The sequence below is a fragment of the Ischnura elegans genome, chromosome 10 (genome assembly GCF_921293095.1).
Source record: "Ischnura elegans chromosome 10, ioIscEleg1.1, whole genome shotgun sequence".
NCBI lineage: Eukaryota > Metazoa > Arthropoda > Insecta > Odonata > Coenagrionidae > Ischnura > Ischnura elegans.
In genome coordinates, this window is record NC_060255.1 from 34,214,565 (window position 1) to 34,234,449 (window position 19,885).

A 19,885-nucleotide genomic window follows, 5' to 3' on the forward strand; every position below is an offset into this window, starting at 1 on the left:
TTGCACGTAAATTGCAGACTTTGAATGGAATTCCTCATTTTTTTCTGAGCATTGTCAAATTTTAAACGAAGTTCTAAGACCAATATTAACGCATTTAATGCAGCAACAATTTCCATGTTGATGTTTATACATAACTCAAGATATAAGTTAATATTTATCGTAGAATTTCGTTTAAAAATTGTAAACACTGCTCAAAAGACAAATAATTCAATTCTTAGTTTATTTTTCTTGAGAAATGAACAAATATTTATTTCGAAACCTGACTGGATAAACAATTGTATGACCGCTGTCCCTTACCGCTAAGAGGGGTTATAAAAGACGAGGGGTCCGGGTACCTGCTCCCGGATTCTGGGGGTAAATCCTAAACCCCGCAGGGTTGGGTCCCAAGACAAGGACGTCGTAAAAGGGGGAGAGCTAGAAAACGTATACGTACGGTTTTCGTTCCCCTGGCTAGGAAAATCACACACGTAAATATATGGCCGTCGTCTCCCGGGTCAGGAAATGTTCAGACGTATATATACGTGTATAGTAGGGAAAAGGTTAATGCCTTGTCAAATTATTTTACTTGCACATTTTTAAGGCATATTTGCTTTGAAAGATTTTATTTGGTGATTTTCCATCTTTTAGGGAATTATTCTTGCTATTGATACTGAAACATCCTATTTGTGGGCTATTTCTTCATAGAGGCACCTTCTGTATTTAATTTTTAAATACATCTAAAATCTTCAAGCCAACTATTTATTTGCTTGAAATGAAATATTTATGTATTATAATGTTAGCTACATGTGGGTTAAAATTTTCTCTTGTCTATACAACCTGTTTTTTGAAGGCGGTTGTTTGCCATATTCCCCTATATCTGCAATTGCACTCAGTTCAGAGATGAAAACTTGAATTAGAGCCGCTGTTTGGTGCTTGTGATATTTAGGACCCGGTTCAATCAAGAAATTAGTCATGTTTTCTTTCCCTCCTAGCGAGCACAGATTGGTCTTTTGCTGCTATATTGTCGGCAAAATGATGTCAATTCACAGGCTAAGCTTTGATGTATGGGTGGCATGTTGACGTCAAGCACTCAGTTAATAACAGCAATTTTAATAATAATAATAATAATAATAACCTTTATTTGCCCAGCGGACACTGAACACAGTAAAAAATACATGAGTTGAGTGTATAGGACACGTCATATACATATAAATGTTGCAGACAATAATAAGATAAAATACACAAGTGTATGGCACCATAATTTGACCAAAAGAAGTTAATGAAGTACATAAAATTTATTCCATATTAAATATAATTATTTTTTCCCCAAAAATTCCTTTACGGAATAAAACTGTTCTTTCCTTAAAAACGTTATTAATTTCCTTTTGAACAGGACTGGGTCCATTTCGTACTTAAAATCAGTAGGGAGCCTGTTCAGCACAAGAAGGCCCATGGATTTAGGCCCCAAGGATGCATTTAAAGTCCTGCAATATGTTTGATGCAGATCTCTACAGGCTCTAGTTTGGTGGGAATGAACATTGTCATTAGACATATAATTAAATAAATTTCTTTTAGCAAACATGCTTACAACATAAATGTAAATGCATGGAACTGTCAAAATATTTAACCTTTTGAAAAAGGAAAGACAAGGTGCATTAAAAGGAGCATTACATATTAATCGTAATATACATTTTTGAGCTTTGAAAATTGAATCAGAATGGGTGGAAGAACCCCAGAACAGAATACTATAGATAATTAAAGAATAAAATTCTCCGTAATAAATTGAGAGTAAAATATCAAGGCTTACAGTTTTCCTGATACTTCTGATAAGGAAGCAAATAGAGTTCAACCTGTTACGAAGATTGCATATATGTTCGTCCCATGACACATTTTTATTTAAAACAACTCCGAGAAACTTGGAACTAGAAATCTGGGGTATGCGTGATCCCCCTAGATCAATGGTCAATAAAACAGGGGGTTTATTTTTATTGGAAAAGTATATAAGTCCAGACTTGTCAGGATTGAGTTTCAAAAGATTTTGTGTACACCATTCACACAGGAGTTCAGAAACTCTAGATGCCCTCAAGGACAAATTGTTTAACGATGGTGCTGATACAATTACATTAGTATCATCAGCATATAAAATTGGCTCAACTCCTTGAACCGTCTGCAAAATTTTTGGCAGATCATTAATGTAAAGTAAAAATAGGATAGGGCCCAGGACTGAGCCTTGGGGTACGCCTAATGTAACTTCTTTACTGGGAGAAATAAAATTAGTGCCATTCTTTGATAAAATAACCTGTTGATGCCTTGCACTGAGGTAAGATTTTATCCAGTTATAAGGGATACCTCGAATACCATAGTGTCCTAATTTGGACAAGAGTAACTGATGATTGACTAGGTCAAAAGCCTTGGAAAAATCAAAAAATAGCCCCAAGGTTTCGATTCTGTTATCAAGATTTGAAAGTATTAAATTTACCAAATGATAGGTGGCTGTAGATGTAGATCTGCTTTTCCTAAAACCATTCTGTGAGCCAGACAAAAGGTTGGAAAATTCAAGAAATGATACAAGTCGATTATGGAAGACCTTTTCAAATAGTTTCCCTATCTGATTTAGTAAGGATATTGGACGATAAGAATTCATATCCTGTTCGCTACCTTTGCCTTTATATAGTGGTACAACTTTGGCAGATTTAATGGCATCAGGAAAAACTCCAAGTTGTAAGGATTTGTTAATTAAAAAAAGTATATGTTCCTTGATAGAATTAGCTGATTTTTTTATCACAATGCCTGGGATGCCATCTATACCAGGACTACTTTTGTTAGGAATTTTTTTAATGATGTTCATCAGTTCCAATTCAGAGCAAGGGAACAGGTACAAAGAATTAGGCAGGCTTGGGTTTAAAGAATGATTGACAGGAAGTGAAGTATTTGTAGTAGTCTGGTGGGACAAATAAAACTCATTTAAGTTAGATGCCATTTGAAAATAGTCAGAAATAATATTACCAGTGGAGTCCAGTAATTTGAAATCATGATGATCATTAATAGAACTCTTAGCTTCCTTTATGATCTTCCAAATTTCTTTAGATTTATTATCGGCATTAAGAATTCTACAGTTGTTAAATGTTTTCTTAGCCAATTGTAACTTTTGACGGTACATTTTTTTAAATGTTCTATACTCCAAGCAATCAATTGAGTTATATTTATTTTTATAGGAAATAGCTAGTTCCTTCATTTTCCGAGAGAGGTATCGTATTTCGTCAGTAACCCAATGGTTTCTATTACTTAAATACAAGTTTCTAGTTTTTTGGGAGACCAGGGGAAAACAAATGTCAAAATAATACTGATATAAAGAATAAAAATACTCAAATGAGTCATTATAGGATCTGAGTTGATATAGATTAGACCAATCATGGGCCTTCAACATATTATTAAAGATATTAAAGTTTTGCTCTGTAAACTGCCTTTTATAAATTTTCTTACAATAACTAGGAGATAAGATTAAAATCTTGCATAACAGAGGATAATGATCAGAAATGTGGGACTTAATTACTTCAGTATTTACATTTCCTAAGTCAATGTTCGTTAAAATATTATCTATAATAGTAGAAGAATGGCCATTTACCCTAGTCGGTTCTGCATTAGTAACACAAATATTATAAGAAGTGAGGATAGCTAAGAATTCCTGTTTAGCTTTGGAATTACTTGAGAAATCACAATTAAAGTCCCCAGTTATAATTAAATTAGGTTTTGGTATAGCATCATGAATTAACTCTAATAGTTTAGCAAGTTTGTTAAGGAAAACATTAAAATCACTCGATGGTGAACGATAAATAGATAATAAATGATATTCAACATTGTTTACCCTGAGACCCACTATACAGGACTCAAAGGACAACTCTTCATTGAGAAAATCCTGTGAAAAGCAGGTCGGGAAAAAGCATACACACTGTGAAACTAAAACTAATACGCCTCCGTTTCTATGCTTCGACCGGCAAAATACATCAGCGATGGAATAACCAGGTAGATTTAAAAATTTCAAATCACTTAATTTCAACCAGTGTTCGTTGATACAAATCACATGAGGTTTATGTTCACACATCAGGACCTCAAGATCCAGAAACTTGTTACTCAAACATTGTATATTAATGTGCAGGATCTTGAGGAACCTCGCTACCCTATCGGTGCTGTCGGGCGTGCCCTCCAAAAAGAATAATTTCCGACGTGCACATATTTGGGCCAAAATGAAGGCTTTATAAGCGTTTCCCGTAACTCACTATTCACTGAGATGCGAAAAGAGGCATGGTTGCCGCGGGTCACTTCGAGCTTCACAATTTCCATGCCCGATGAAGTATCCAAATCAGGAATTTCCGCTCGAACATATTCCTGAATAGCTTCCACAGATGTGCTGGAGTTGAAGTTCCATACATGAAGATGCGATTGTCGTGGAATACCAGCGAGGGAGCACTTCTTCTCCGATGTTCCTATGGCCAGAGGAGAACGCCGTCTTCGTTTATTAATCACACGGGAGAATTCATCATCTCGTGCGTTGGGGGGATGACAAGGTTCAAGAATCCCAACAGATTCAGGGTCAGGGGAGTTGCACAGTTCAGTATTGCGGGCACTTTGGGCAGATTTGTTCCGCGAGGCGGGAGTGGATGTATCGCCGTTCTTAGATTGACGTGTAACTGGTTTCTCGTACTTCGGTGCGGGAACTTTTGGTTGTACAGGCTCCACGGCTGCTTTCACAACATTTGCGGACGAAACGTTATTCTTCGGTTTGTCCTGAGTCAATACACGGGCACTTTTAAGATTGTTTATGTCGTGCTTAATAGCTTCAAGGTCGGACGCCATCTTGGCAATCGAAAACTTGTTAGTACGGCATGAAAAACACCTCCAGAAAATATCCCGGCAGCTTACTAGCGCTTTACATGCTATCTCGTCTAAGCCAGAGCATTTACAGTGAAAAATAAGCGGACAGGATTCGCAAGAAATAAACTTTTCACCTAGATTCAGAGAATTATTGCAGCCACTACAGGCTCGTGCACTATGTAAAAGTTATTATTAACAGAGCAAAAAAATTGGTAGTAGAGGAGCCACCAATAGTAAGATACATATACTAGCTCACCACCCACCACTCTTTAAGTCAAAAGCATTTCTCTGTTATTAGTCTATCAATGAAATGTGTCAATAGTTTTGACTGTGCTAGTTGGGTTGAAGCCTTGCTGAATGAAAAAGTTTGCTTTAAATAAGCTGAATCTTATCTCAGCTCAGTTTATAAAAAAATCAATAATGATTTAATCATTATCATTAAATATAAATGAAAATGAACTAAAAATATTTTATAATGATTTTGAGATGGACAGAATATTCAAATGTTTAAATTTTTCCATTATTATAGCTCTCAATGTTTTATTCTTGGATCTTACATGTTTGCTGTATCATTTCCTTTAGGTTTACATTTGACTAGTTGATCATAATTTTCAATTTCTTCTCTTGTCATGTGCATTCAGAAAATTCACAATTATCATCATTCACTTTCAGTTCATGGCTAACCTTCCTGAGACGGTGAATGGCGTCTTCTCTGAAGTCATAGCTACTCTGAAGGAAAGTAAAGGTTGGTCAAGATATCTTTTGCGCCCCCCTCTTGAGTTATTTTTCTGTATCTGCCACTGAGTAGCCATTAGTAAACAAGAAGTGTCCTTTAAAGGTTACTCTGTCCGTATACTACAGTGGAACCTCGATTTATCGTTTTTCAGGGGGATGGATGAAAAAAACGATGAATGCGGGAAACCGATCAATGCGGGAATGTTTGTCCGGGTTGCCTATGTCCCAGGAAACGCTGGATTTTTGCGAATTATGACATTCATTAATGGATTCAAAAAAGATTTTAGCTGATTACAGGAATATTATTCCTTTATCGAAACACTTAGGTCATATTGTTGATTCGGATTATATCTCTTTCAAATATCCAGAAGGAACACGCCGACTTACTAAAAAAATGTTTCACTCCACTCAGAATTTTCACTGCTATTATGCATTTCCGTTCGACGTAAAAATTCATTTCCATCAAATGCCATTTCAAGTACACGTATTTACGAGAGAAATGTGCGTGTTATGCCTCAAACAACTGATTTCGCCGTCGCAGTGATTGGTTATGAGATGGATCAAGAAGGCCAAAAATAGTTTATTATTTGAAATGTTCCTTTCTTGCAATTAAATTTTTAATGTGATTGAGGCAATGTGGTGTTAATCATCAGCGGCACACCCACCTGATCCTCGGCTTCATCCCACTTCTTGTTTTCACCAGGGATCTCGCTCTAACTCCACCCCTACTGTCATGTACTAGCGGACATACCGAGGCGTGCTGTAATATTCACGCATTTCTAGCCCGGATTTTCTTCGTCCTCAATTATTTTCAGTCTATCATTTAAAGTTCTCACTTGTGTCTTCGGAAGGGCCATGGTCCGAAGACGAATAAGAATAAAACTAATAAAAATGAAACCGGACTCTATTGAACCCACACGGAAAACACTCGCAGGTTTTAAGTCAACCCACCCTGGAAAGTACGGAACCACTAGTACGAGGTGAAGTTTGGCACTAATGCTATCGAGTACGGCGTAAGCAGAGCTTACTGCAGACGGTGAAGCATGACCGTAAGGCTGTGCAAATTTTTTTATACTATGGAGAAGACAACTTACCCACTCATTTGTAACAATAATTTGCGTAGCTCTGGATGAGCAGATGAATTCAGATTGCTAGTAGGGAGAAACAATATATCCTGAGAAGACATCGCTTCGTTAGCACCTCAGACAGGTGAGACTTGTAGCATAACTCGTAAATTGTAATCAGACGCCCTGTTTTCGAAAAAAATCCGCATCAACTGCTGTGAAGCTCACTCTCAGCTGCAAAGATATCAATATTCGCCAGAAATCACCATCTTATTATTCCAACTATTTCCTTGCTTAAAAAATGTTATTAATACGTCATGTTTGGTATCATTCTTTACTGAATTACGTGCACATCACTAATATCTCAATCTAATAAAAGTATAATACCAATTGCCGGAATTCATTTTTACACACCTTTTGGGCTAATAGGTGATTCATGCAGCAGTTGACATCCAGAGGTGGGGATCCTTTAAGCGAGTCAGTTAAAAAAAAGTCAGCCGTCGAGAAAGGGTGAAGTGTGAAAAAGGTTTCTTTTGTTCTCATGTAACTTGATATTTTCTTTCGAAGCTAAGGTCTTCGTAATACGATCCCTGCTCGAGCTGGGACCTTTTTTTTCATTTCGGAGAAGAGGAAAGCTTCAGACGGGGAGAGGCGAGTGCTGAATGGAGGGGGATACCGGATCTTGGGAAATGCCATAATGTGACTATCCCACGGCACTCAGCTTCTCCCTATCGTATTTCAATCTCCTGGGGAAGATTCAAACTATGTGTCGGTCGTTATTAGCCATAAATAACACGTTGTAAACACTTTGTCTCATTTTCGTCAAACGATAAATGCGGGAAAATTATACGACGGGACCGCGATCTTCAAACGATAAATGCGGGAAAATGATACTTCGGATATCAATATATGCGGGAAAAAATTACATTGTCTTTATGGAACTTAATTTGGGACCAGGAGCGGCAAACGATGAATGCGGGAACGATAAATCAGGGTTCCACTGTATTTCCATATGTAGCGTTCAGTATACACAGTGTCCTTTCCAATGGGCTAAAACCTTTCCGTTACTTGCGTGCTCCTATGACCCCAAGAGTTGCATACACAGGAATAAATCTAATAAATTACCTCGGAAAGGGCCACCCACGCCAAATATGTGGAAGGGTAAGAGCCAGACGAATGGTAGTCCACGTGATGGTGTCACGTGAAAAACACTGTTGGAATTTAGTTGGAAAACCTTACCAGCTATCTCTTCTCTGAAAACATGGAGAGGGACCTGTTCGCAAAGGGCAGGTGTCATTCACGGCAGCGAGGTTGGCAAAGCATATAATTACGTTTGTACAGGTATCTTCATTCTTTGTAAAGGTGTCTGCTCGAGCCGCAACTCTCTTCTTATTCTCCTGCTGGTTTCAAAGGATAAAGACGTCGTCTCATTTAATACCTTTAAACTGATTCATTAGTGAATTTATTTTTCCCGGTTGGCTTCAGGCAGCCCTGGCAAAAACGAAGGAGGCTGATAACAGTGCTGGAGAGCGTTTACAGATGTTCTCTAAGGGTTCTGATGCGTTCTTAGATGTTTTCATTGCCTTTGTCGATGTTTTTCCACGTGTATTCGTGTTTTCCTCTTTTCTGCACGCCAGTAAACGCTGTGCTGATAAACCAGTTCAGAAATTCTCGAGGAAAACGGTAGAACACCTGAGAGAGTTTGCCTTTCTGCTCTGGAACACTCGTGAACGCTATCCAACTGGGCTGTGTGGGAACATAGGTGAATGCCCAAGAAAATGCCTTCCAAGAGTGTTTTATCATTTCTGTTCGGAACACCCAAGAACGCCGTCCGCCTGGGTTATTATGAAATGCAGATTAATTTAAAAAATCAATCAACTCTCTTGAAAAGATGTAAAAAACCCTGCCATGAAAAGTTTCCCTCATTTCATAAAGAAATATGCTCTTCGAAATGTGATTTCACTCGTGCTTTTTTATCTACTGAGAGGAGATGAAACAAAAAAGATATTTTTCTCTGAGGGATTTATTCCTCAAGTCACAAGACGAAACTTAATTTTTTTGAACTCCCGCCCGTGATTTTGACCTATCGATTATGGATTCCGTCGATAGTCGATTCCACCAATAGTCGATTTCCACAGATACAAAAACACACCGCATCCATAACCGCTTTCACCAGCTTTTACATCCAACGGCCACATGAATAATGTTGCGTTAACTGTGTTGTGTTTGCCGTTTGCGAAATTGATCCTGCCGAAGTTTATCAGCCCTATTAAGTTCTTCATTTACTTGTTACACCTCGACCTAGGCAATCATATACCGTTATAACGTTTGTGTTTGCTGCTGTTGTTTGCGAAACTTGTCCAACGAAAGTTTATCAACCGCTCAAGTTCTACTTTTGCTTCCTTCATCAGAATCTGGGTAAGTAGAAGTGTTGCCATTGCTTCATTTTTTATTTTAAATGATGCAAATTTTAAATATTTGAAACCTTCTCACACTTTCTGAGACTGAGGGATCCATCTTCTATGGATTGAAAAACTTTGCATTTGCTTAAACTTTAATTTATTTTTGTGCTTGACGCATTTAATCACCATAGTGTGGGAGGAATGTGAACAAAAACTTCTCGACTTTACTATTTATTGAGTCTTTTAAAGTTATTTACATTTTTTTAATTGGCTGTTGTGTCATTAGTTTTGCTTCCTTTAAAATGTAATTGTATTTGTTGGTGATCAGAGCAGGGGCAGATCCAGGATTTCTTTCTGGAGGGGGCACAAGCAAAACCGTATCCAGGATTTTGTTCTGGGGGGCACAAGGATATTTCATAATACAAAACGAACGCAATGATAATGGGACCGTATTAAAAATCTTGCATATTTTAAAGGCCTGTTCACACGGTACATTAGCACGTACGGGTTAATGTCTGAATGTATGAATGCGAAAATGAACGCCAAAATGCACCGTGTAACCACCCCACCAAAAGGTGGTTTACCATCCGGGATTGGCCCCTTTATTGTGTCTAATGAATTCAATCTCTTATGTATTTCTGAGATTGTGTGGTATATTTCTAAAAATATGTGTAATATTTTGTTAAATATAATTATTTTCTTATAACAGTACACTGTGTTTTACATTTCCTCCGTAAACCCTGTTAGACCTGAATCTCACTGATTTTTTTCTTTACTCAATTTATTGTCAGCAAAAAGTCACAAACAAACTGGTAAGTGTTCCCACTGAACAATACAAAACACACTAGCATGTTACATGACTAGTGTATTACTAGGATGTACTAGTACTTCCATGCTTGCACTAAATATGTACACACTGGCACCAGAACAGAGATTTAGTTTTTGTTTTGCTACTTTAAATTCAGTTTTAATACAGCAATGCATGTCAACAACTGCATACAGGATTTTGCTCAATCAAGAAGAATATACTCAGGGTGTTCAGTGATTGGGAATCTTGAATTATTCATGATTTTTGGTCCCTCAAATTATCCCTGAATTTTTCTCCTGCTTGAAATTTCAAAGCTTTTATTTCAAACTCGTTTCCCATGAATTTTGTCAGTGCAAGGCCAATTTTCATGCCTATTTTATATGCTTGCATGTATTCTTCACAATGCTTTGATTGCATTTTAAATTGCACTTTAATAGTGCAAACACTGATGTAGATAACTATTTTAATTATGACAAATTTGTTGATATTCCAAGTGTAGCATTCGTAAGATAAGTGAATAATTTCTTTTAAAAAAGTAAGAATTTTAATCAGGAACATACCTTAATTAATATTAGGAATTTAATTAAGGTGATACATAATTATAGTATTAATTAAAAGTATTAAGTAAATGTAGTGTTGTAAAATTCGTGTACATAGCTGTTATCTCATAAGATTGACCTGGAATTTTGTAAAATTTCCCTGGAAAACCTGGAATTCTGCTGGAATTTTTCTGCTTTCATACATATATACGTCTTGTATACTGTAAATATATATATATATATATATATATATATATATTTTTGATCTTTCCCATTTCATTCTCACCCACAATGCCTTCTCTTTTAACAATAACTACTATCTGCAAATATCTGGCTGCGCCATGGGAAGTAGGTTTAGCCCTTCTTATGCAAATCTTTTCCTTGGCCTGTTTGAAGAAAATTTCCTCACTGATTACCCTCTAAAACCTCTTCTTTGGCTCAGATACATAGATGACATTTTCATTCTCTGGCCTCATGACATCGACTCTCTCAATACCTTTGTTTCTTCACTTAACGCTTCTGCCTCAGTCTCTTTCACCTCTTCCATCTCCAAAACCAATATCACCTTCTTAGATGTGGACATACACCTTTCAGATAATAACAAATTCAAAACATCGGTTCACATCAAAGCTACCAACAAACAACAATACCTTCACTACAGCAGTTGCCATCCACCACACACCAAACGTTCCATCCCTTATTCCCTCTCTGTCCGGGGACACAGAATCTGTAATAACCCCGAAGACCTTCAAAAATTCCTCTCCAAACTCCACACCTCTCTTCTTCACCGCGGCTACCCCGAAAAACTTTTGTTGAACAAAATAAGAAAAAAACCGGCTATTCACAATAAACCCCGCGCAGACAAACATTGCTCTCCTTCTCTGCTCACAACCTACTTTCCTGGTGCTCATTTGCTACAAAATATATTGAAGGACCTGTACCCCATCCTTTCCTGTTGGGATGTTTCATTTAATGCCATAATAAGAGAGATAAACTTGGATCCGCATCATGCGTCACAACACGTTTATTAATACGACAGCCATTACACTAGCATCGAACCGGAAGTACAAAAAAAATTGACACTCATAAACAAACGAGATGCAAAAAACATACATAAAATAAAACACACCTTGGCGGCAATTTAAATCTACAACACCTCCCCATAAATTGGCGCCATGCATAGTCCTTGCATACAGTTTCTATGCTTTACCTTGCCTAATGGCTTAGTCAAAATGTCTGCTGGCATTTCACTAGTGGACAAGTAACGCACATTCACTTCACCTCTTCTGTGACATTGACGTATAAAGTGACCCTTAGCAGATATATGCTTTGTTCTTCCATGAAAAACTGGGTTTTTGCACAACTTCAACGCACTTTGATTATCATTATGCAAATTCACAACCTCGTTTTTCTTGCCTGTGAAGGCTGCAAGTAAACTTTGCAGGCTGAGGGCCTCAGTGCATGACTCTGACAAAGACAGGTATTCTGCCTCAGTCGAACTTAGGGCAACACTCTTCAGCTTTCTGCTTTCCCATGAGATCAAACATTTCCCAAGCATGAATGCCTGCCCTCGATACGATAAACCATCACTATCATCAAACACAAAACCAGCATCAACATAGCCATTTAAATTCACATCTGTGGCCTTTTGATACACAAGTCCAATATTCATAGTTCCCTTCAAGTACCTCAGTACCCTTTTCGCTAAATTCCAGTGCACATCCTGATAATTACTATTGTACCCACTAAGAACACTTACAGCAAATGATATATCAGGCCTGGTGTTACAACTTAAATACAAAAGAGAACCAATTAGCTCTTGGTATGGCACTTTCACTGTTTTGCCTTTAAGTTGGCTAACCTTCAAATTATTATCCATTGGAGTGGTTGAGGGGAAACAATCAGTCATGTGGAAACGCTCCAAAACACTTTCAATGTAACCACTCTGATCTAATACAATTGTCCCCTTACCTAGATCCCTCGTAAGTCTCATTCCCAGGCACTCAGTAGCCTGGCCAAGATCTTTAACTTCAAACTGCTTTTGAAGCTCAAACAAAAGATCATCCTTACATTCATCATTATTGTGAAACACATAGAAGTCATCTACATACAAAGCTATTATTAAATTACAATTGACTGATGATTTAATAAATACACAGCTTTCACCTTCAGTTTGCTCATATCCCAGATTAAGTAACACACCAGTAACTCTCTCATTCCAGCTTCTTGCTGACTGCTTCAAGCCATATATGGCCTTATTTAATTTGCACACTTTCTCAGGGTTATCTGACTCCATTCCCTCTGGCTGGCACATATAAACAGTTTCGTTTAAATTGCCATAAAGGAATGCTGCCTTTACATCAAAGTGACTGATGGTCAAGTCCAGATTAGCAGCTAGGGCAATTAGCATTCTCAGAGTAGACCTGCGGACAACAGGTGCAAAAGTTTCCTGAAAATCCACCCCGTAGGACTGTGAATACCCTTTGGCCACTAACCTGGCACGGAATTGAGTAGAGCCATCTGAGGACGGCTTCCTCTTAAAAACCCACTTGTTCCCCACCACTTTAGCCCCAGCCGGTAAGGTCACCAAGTCCCATACTTTGTTTAACTCAAAGGACTGCATTTCATCATTCATTGCTTTCTTCCAAAATGACCTTTCCGGGCCAGTCAAAGCCTCATCAACTGATATGGGATCCTTACTACTTACAGAACTGCCCAATGCTAAAAGAGAGGTTACAAAGTCAGGGTACTGTTTAGGGGTCCTAATTCTTAATGGGTACCTTCTTTCCCCTTCCACATTTGATTCCCCAACTTCAAAAGATCCATCACCATCTTCTACACTTAGGATATCAGAATGCAATTCCCTACCCAAGACACAATCTTGACCTTCAATCCTTTCATTAATCCCAATTGATTCAACATTATTTTCAGGCAAATTGGGTTCATTACTTGGGAAAAAAGATAAAAAATGGTACACCCCACTTTTCTCAACCTTACTGGGAACACTTTCATCCAACAAATTTTGTCTATCAAAGTTTTCTAAGAAAACAACATTTCTGGCTTTGATCACTTTTGAGGGATTCTTAGGATCAATCAACCTGTAACCCTTTGTTGACTCACAATACCCAACAAAAATTAATCCTTTCCCTTTAGCATCCCACTTACCTCTTTTCTGGTCAGGAACGTGGTCATACACGGGACACCCAAAAACTCTCAAATGTTTTAGAGATGAAATTTTTCCTCCCCACAACTCTTGTGGTGTCTTACCCTGAATGGCTCTATGTGGTACACGGTTTTTAATGTAGACTGCAGTGTTACAGGCCTCTGCCCAATAATTCTTAGGCAAGCCTGAATCAAACAACATGCATCTAGCCATTTCACATATTGTGCGATTAGCACGTTCTGCTACACCATTCTGTTCAGGGGTATATGGGGTGCTAGTCTGATGCTCTATTCCATGCTGCCTTAAAAAGGATTCAAACTTATGATTTACAAACTCACGACCATTATCAGATCTTATGACCTTTAACTTTCGGTCAGTTCTATTCTCTGCCCAAGTTTTAAACTCACAGAATCTATCAAAAGTTTCAGTTTTGGACTTCAAAAAATAGCAAAACAATTTTCTGGAATGATCATCAACTAGAACAAACATGTACTTAGCCCCACCCACAGATATATCACTCATTGGACCACAGAGATCCATGTGCACTAGATCTAAGACATTATCAGCACGAGTGACTGAACCCTTAGGAAATGGGAATCTGTGGTGCTTACCCAGCAAACAAGGAATACAATCATTACTTAATTTTAAGTCACAACACTCTAATTCCACACCATGCTCCTTCACAATAATATTCAGAGCTGAATCAGAGAGGACATGCCCAAGCCTTCTGTGCCACAAAACCTTTGAAATATCACCAACAGCACATGCAATGTCAACTGGTACAGGCTCTTGGACATCTAACTTAAATATACCCTCTGACAAAGTACCGGAAAAATCAGCTTTACCCTTAATTTTACAGTTCCCTTGGTCATATATTTTGCAGCCATCATGACCAAACACCACTGTAAAACCCTTTTTCGCCAACTGGGAAACAGATATTAAGTTGGTGGCTAATCCAGGCACTAAAGTTACATCTTTGATAGGTTTGATTACTTGGTCAGAGAATTTCACTAGCACATTTCCTTTCCCTGTGCTCACCAGGGTGGAGTCATCAGCACATCGCACACTGTGCCCTTCAACTCCCTGCTTATAATCACGCATTAAAACCTTGTGTGGGGTCATGTGAGCTGATGCACCTGAATCTATAATCCAGTCATCTTTACTGAATGAGGACACACCTAGAGCACATAGTAAAGACGAATCCTTTTTCGCCTCGTTCATGGGACATTCCGACTTGTAATGGCCCATCTGCCAGCACTTAAAACACTTTACCTTCTTTTTATCTGGCCTCTTGTAATTCGACGACTTCGACGTCGATTCCCTTTCCTTCGGCGGCTTACCGGATGAATGCTGGCCCTTCAGGTTCCTGGTGAACAACACGGACTCCTCCTCCGCATTCTCCAACTTTAGATATTCATCCAGGCTGCCATTGAGGAGCTTCTCCTTGATGGTGCTGGTGGTGAAATCCTTATCCGACGTTGTCGCCTCAATCCCCATACGGTATGGCAAACACACTTTCGGTAAACCCCTCAGCATGATTAGTGCAACCAAGCCGTCATCTGCAGGTTTCCCCATACTTGCTAACTTATTTGTTAGCTCCAGGATGGAGGTAACGTACTCCTGAACGTTACCGTTATGCTTCGTTAACCTTGCATCCAGCAAAGCATCCCATAAGTTCATCCACCGCGTCTTTGTCTTTCCCTCGAACAAATCTTCCAAAGACTTCCAAGCTTCATTTGCCGTTGTGGTATTTTGCACGTATGGATAGAGGGATTTATCCACATGAAGGCAAATTAAGGACCAAGCATCAGTGTCCTTTTCCTTCACCGTTGCGTCAGCATCCGTAGTTAGCGGAGTCGTGGCGTAAGTCCACAGCTTCTCTCTCATTAAAATGAGCTGCATGCTGAACTTCCAGTTCATATAATCGTCCTTTTCTTTCAGTTTCTCCACCAAAGTGGCTAAACGCGAACTATTAGTCGCCGCCATAGTCAAACCGAAACACTCGCACCGATTAAAAAAAAACTGCACCACGAGACAAAACAATATAATTATTTCTAACCGTATCTCTCTACGTTTCAATGTATCCAGGCATTTCGAAACGTTCTGGGCCCATAACCTGTTGGGATGTTTCATTTAATGCCATAATAAGAGAGATAAACTTGGATCCGCATCATGCGTCACAACACGTTTATTAATACGACAGCCATTACACTAGCATCGAACCGGAAGTACAAAAAAAATTGACACTCATAAACAAACGAGATGCAAAAAACATACATAAAATAAAACACACCTTGGCGGCAATTTAAATCTACAACATTTCCAAACACAAGTCCACCTCTCAGATTTTCCCTTCCACTCCTCGGATAACATTTAAGAGACCGCCGAATTTAAACACCATATTTAAAGCCACCCGCCCTCTCCAAAAGTCGCAGTCAGTCACTTTCTCTACACCCTCACCTTGCAATCGTCCCAGGTGTAAAACCTGCAAGATATTCTCTCCACCCCCTGCCTCTTTTCTCCCCAAGCTTAAATTCCTACCGATTTTCCCCTCCACTACTTGTACTTCCACCAACATCATTTACCTTCTTCACTGTAATTTCTGCCCTGCTTTCTATATTGGCCAATGCACTACCCCTCTCAATCTCAGAATTAACAATCATCGCGCCTCCTGTTGTCCATCTTCCCCCCACTCCTCTCTACCAGTTCCTACACATTGTCTTTCACATGATTCCATTTTCAATCAATGCTACAAAGTATCCATTATTGCCTCCCTCCCTCCCACCGACTCCGCCCTCAACCTCCACACCCTCGAATTGGCTTGCATTTGGCACTTTCAAGCCAATAGCCTTCCAGGTCTGAACGTCGCATCCTAACCCCTATTCCTAACTCCCCCTCCCCATACACCTCTCCCCTTACCCCTCTTCTCCCTCTTCCAACCCTCTCCTTTCCTCACCATTCATACTTCAGCTGACAAAGAAGCCTGAAGTGCTTCGATAGCTTCGAGTTTATTTATTCAATGTGAGTGTTTCTTTTTTGTGTCTCTGTGTTTATCGATATTAACTTGAACTATTTATATTACGTGCAACGCGCATATCATATTTTCCAATACATTGTGTGTATATATATATATATATATATATATGATGTGACGGTATGACTTGCACCGTCGTTTTTCAATGTTTTCATCGCGGTTGGTTACAGGTTTGAGCCATCGCTCATTTAAATTAAGCGGGCACAGCACTGTTAGAGCGGCGTCCCCATCAAGTACAAGGGTTTTTCGAGTGTCATTTTTTTTGGTATGTCACGTGAACGCCGCTATATAACGGGTGTTCACGAGGAGAAGGGAGGATAATTTGTGTTTGGAAGTGCGCGGAAGCAGAGAGACCTTCCGAGCCGAGATAAGGCAGAGCACAGTGGGCGAGAGTCAACGGGAGATAAGGATTCAGTCGGAGTACGCGACTCATCGTGGGAAACACCTGCTGTTCTTCGAAGCCGCAGGCAGAGAGAAGTCTGTTGGGCTCAATGGCCGAAGCGGTGATTCGACAGAGAACCACACCATTGACGCGGTAAAATACTCAAACCCATCTCCCCGGATAGTGCATTATCCACTCTCCCTGCTCGATCCAACATAATTCCTCAAAAAGAGACCCCGAGTGCTGTTCACTCGAAATTAGTGATTTGTGGAACAATATCATGCAACCCTTTGCCAAGTTTTTTCAACATTCAATAAGAAAAGTTGTATCACTAATCTCCCGTCCAAGAGGCTTGCATATTCAAAGCGATTGGGCTGGACATTTCGCACAACTGGACGAGGAGCCTGTACATTCTTTGGCATTTGTAAATTCATCATTCATCCATTCATCCTATTGATTTTTTTTTTGTATTAGAATTAGGTAATTTTGGTGGGGTAGTGTTCTTCGTCTTTTTCATTCATTTTTTTTTCATTTATGTATCACCATAAAAGTCAAATCATTCATCCCTCATTAGAACTAAGAAAGGGTATATCTTTGATTTTTGTTTTTGTACGGTCAATTCTGAAAATAAATGTGTAAACCCGATCATTCTGTAAGAGGTCGTTTCTATCTTGTGCTGTGCTCTGCACTGAGGTCAATCCATCCCCAGTATTTAGATACCTTTATCGCGAACGCGCGCCGCAGAACTATATATATGCTTTTTATGCTATGAGTTTTTTATCTTTATTTTGTGTCTTCTGGGATTCTGCCCAACCTAGGGTTTTTTTACGTTATATATGTGTGTTGTATACTGTAAACGTATACTGTATATGCGTGGTAGGAGGACATTTGCTGCATGCATTTGGTAGATGGTGGGTAGAAGGTTTTTATATGTATACAGTATACATGTATCTTCTATTGTATACGCATGTTATACACTACTTATACGTATACTTAATGTATAGCATGTATGCTGTCTGGGGTGAATCACGTCATCACTGAAGTCATGGCTGCTCTGAAGGAATCCGCTCCAACTGTGGAACTGACAGATTTCCTGAATGCCCTTGAAAACTATCTGAAGGTATAAATTATGTGACTTTCATTATAGTTTTGTTTGCCTGTCTTGTTGTTGAGGAATTCTCTAGTGGCAAGAGGATTTCTAGTGTCAGTGATATTTTTGTGATAGTTCGTTCAAAGTTCTTGTAATTTTAGAAGTTAAGTTTATGTAGTTTAGAGGCTTAAGATTATTTTCAATACAATAGTTTAAAATTTCTCTGGAGAATTTGAATATTGATTAGGGTTTTAATCAGTCATACCCGCCTCTTGTAGAGTTGAACCACCACAATTTTTTGGTAAGGTTAGAGTTGTAAGAGACCTGGTTTGATAACAGTGTTTTTTTATATTCCCAGGAATTCAATGTTTTGGAATCTAATGTATCGACAGTGAGCTTATTTAACAAATGATAACTGCTGCATACAGTGTGGAAAATATGAGCACTCATTGATGTTTATCAGCACTAGTTAATGTGGGCTTCTACATGAATTATTGAGAATTTCCATTGGCATCCTCATCCCTTTCTTGTGTTTTTCACTATTGCTATCTGATATCAATTATGACTACCTAAATCGTTTAAAGCTAACTTGCCCCCTCTCAGCAATGGGGTTGAGATTGTACAATCTCCGGGATCTCTTTGCTCCTTGGTGAGGATATTTTTTATGGGGTATAGTTTATTTGCATAAAGTTGCTGTTCAGGTCACCTAGTTTGTACTTTGCCCCAGGTCATCAATTTTGATGTATTCCCAAGCAATCCTATAAAGATTCATTGCATTATTGAAGGTGGGGAAAGAATAGTTGAAAGAGCCCCGGCTAATAATATGAGATCTTGTGATTCCTTTAGTTAAAAGTTAAAAAATGTCTACCTTCAAATTCAGCCGGTGAATTTTTATAACTGCATGTATAAGTGCAATGTGAAGTCTTCATTTTATATTTCGATAAATTCCATTTCATATATTCCATAAATTCATGAAGAAGTACCTACTAATTATATGAAGGCATTTCTTAAGGCATTTCTTTGTTCATAAACATATCATATTTATTCCATAAATGCTAACATCTATGTGCCACATGATTATATTTCTAGCCATGCAAAATTATCTACTTAAAATATTACTTTCTATTAATAAAGATTTCCTTATAAAAATTATTGAACTCCTCTTTATCACAGTTACTTACATGATACATCGGCATGCAACTTAACAGTAATTTTTTATGGAATTATTAGTATTATAATTTCAATTTTTTTACCATATTATGGTTTATAAAGATTTATATATTTTATTTACTGCAGGAGCTGCAACATTCTGAAACAGATGATCAGGCAGAGTTGAAGAACTTATATTACCTCTTTGTGAAGGCTATCAAGTCTCTGGAAGATTCGGCACGGTCTCTAGGACATGACTTGTACCTGAAGGATTTCTCTCTTTCTCAGGTTTAATATTCTATAATGCCTTTCTTCTCTTATCTATCTTCTAGTTCTTATTTATTTCTCTTTTTATGGATTACAGTGAGCATAACAGAATGATTTCAATCTTTTCAAAATCTCATTAATCAGTAAACTGCAAACTACTGCGCATAAAAACTAATCCCTCTAAAATTTTATTATCTCTATTCTGGGTTTAATGATATTTATATAAAATTTTAGCCTAGTCAGGTCGAGTATGGTAATTTCTGGACCAAGCGATGCAACAATTCATGCGCCGACATATTGTCATTTTTCCAACTTCCTTGTGAATTTTCTATTCTCAATGCTTAGCCTGATGGGTAAAAATGAAAAGATAATGAGGAGCGTTACGAAAAAATATTGGTACT

General features: G+C 38.3%; 1 protein-coding gene across 1 annotated transcript in view; it reads left to right on the forward strand.

Moving 5' to 3' along the window:
* The window catches only part of LOC124167156 (apolipophorins-like), a 205,293-nt gene that overhangs the window by 166,217 nt on the left and 19,191 nt on the right, over positions 1-19,885 (forward strand). The window contains exons 43-45 of the mRNA XM_046544962.1: positions 5,524-5,596; positions 17,983-18,098; positions 19,365-19,505. Coding sequence (XP_046400918.1) covers positions 5,524-5,596; positions 17,983-18,098; positions 19,365-19,505 — 330 coding nt within the window. The remainder of the gene's footprint in view (positions 1-5,523; positions 5,597-17,982; positions 18,099-19,364; positions 19,506-19,885) is intronic.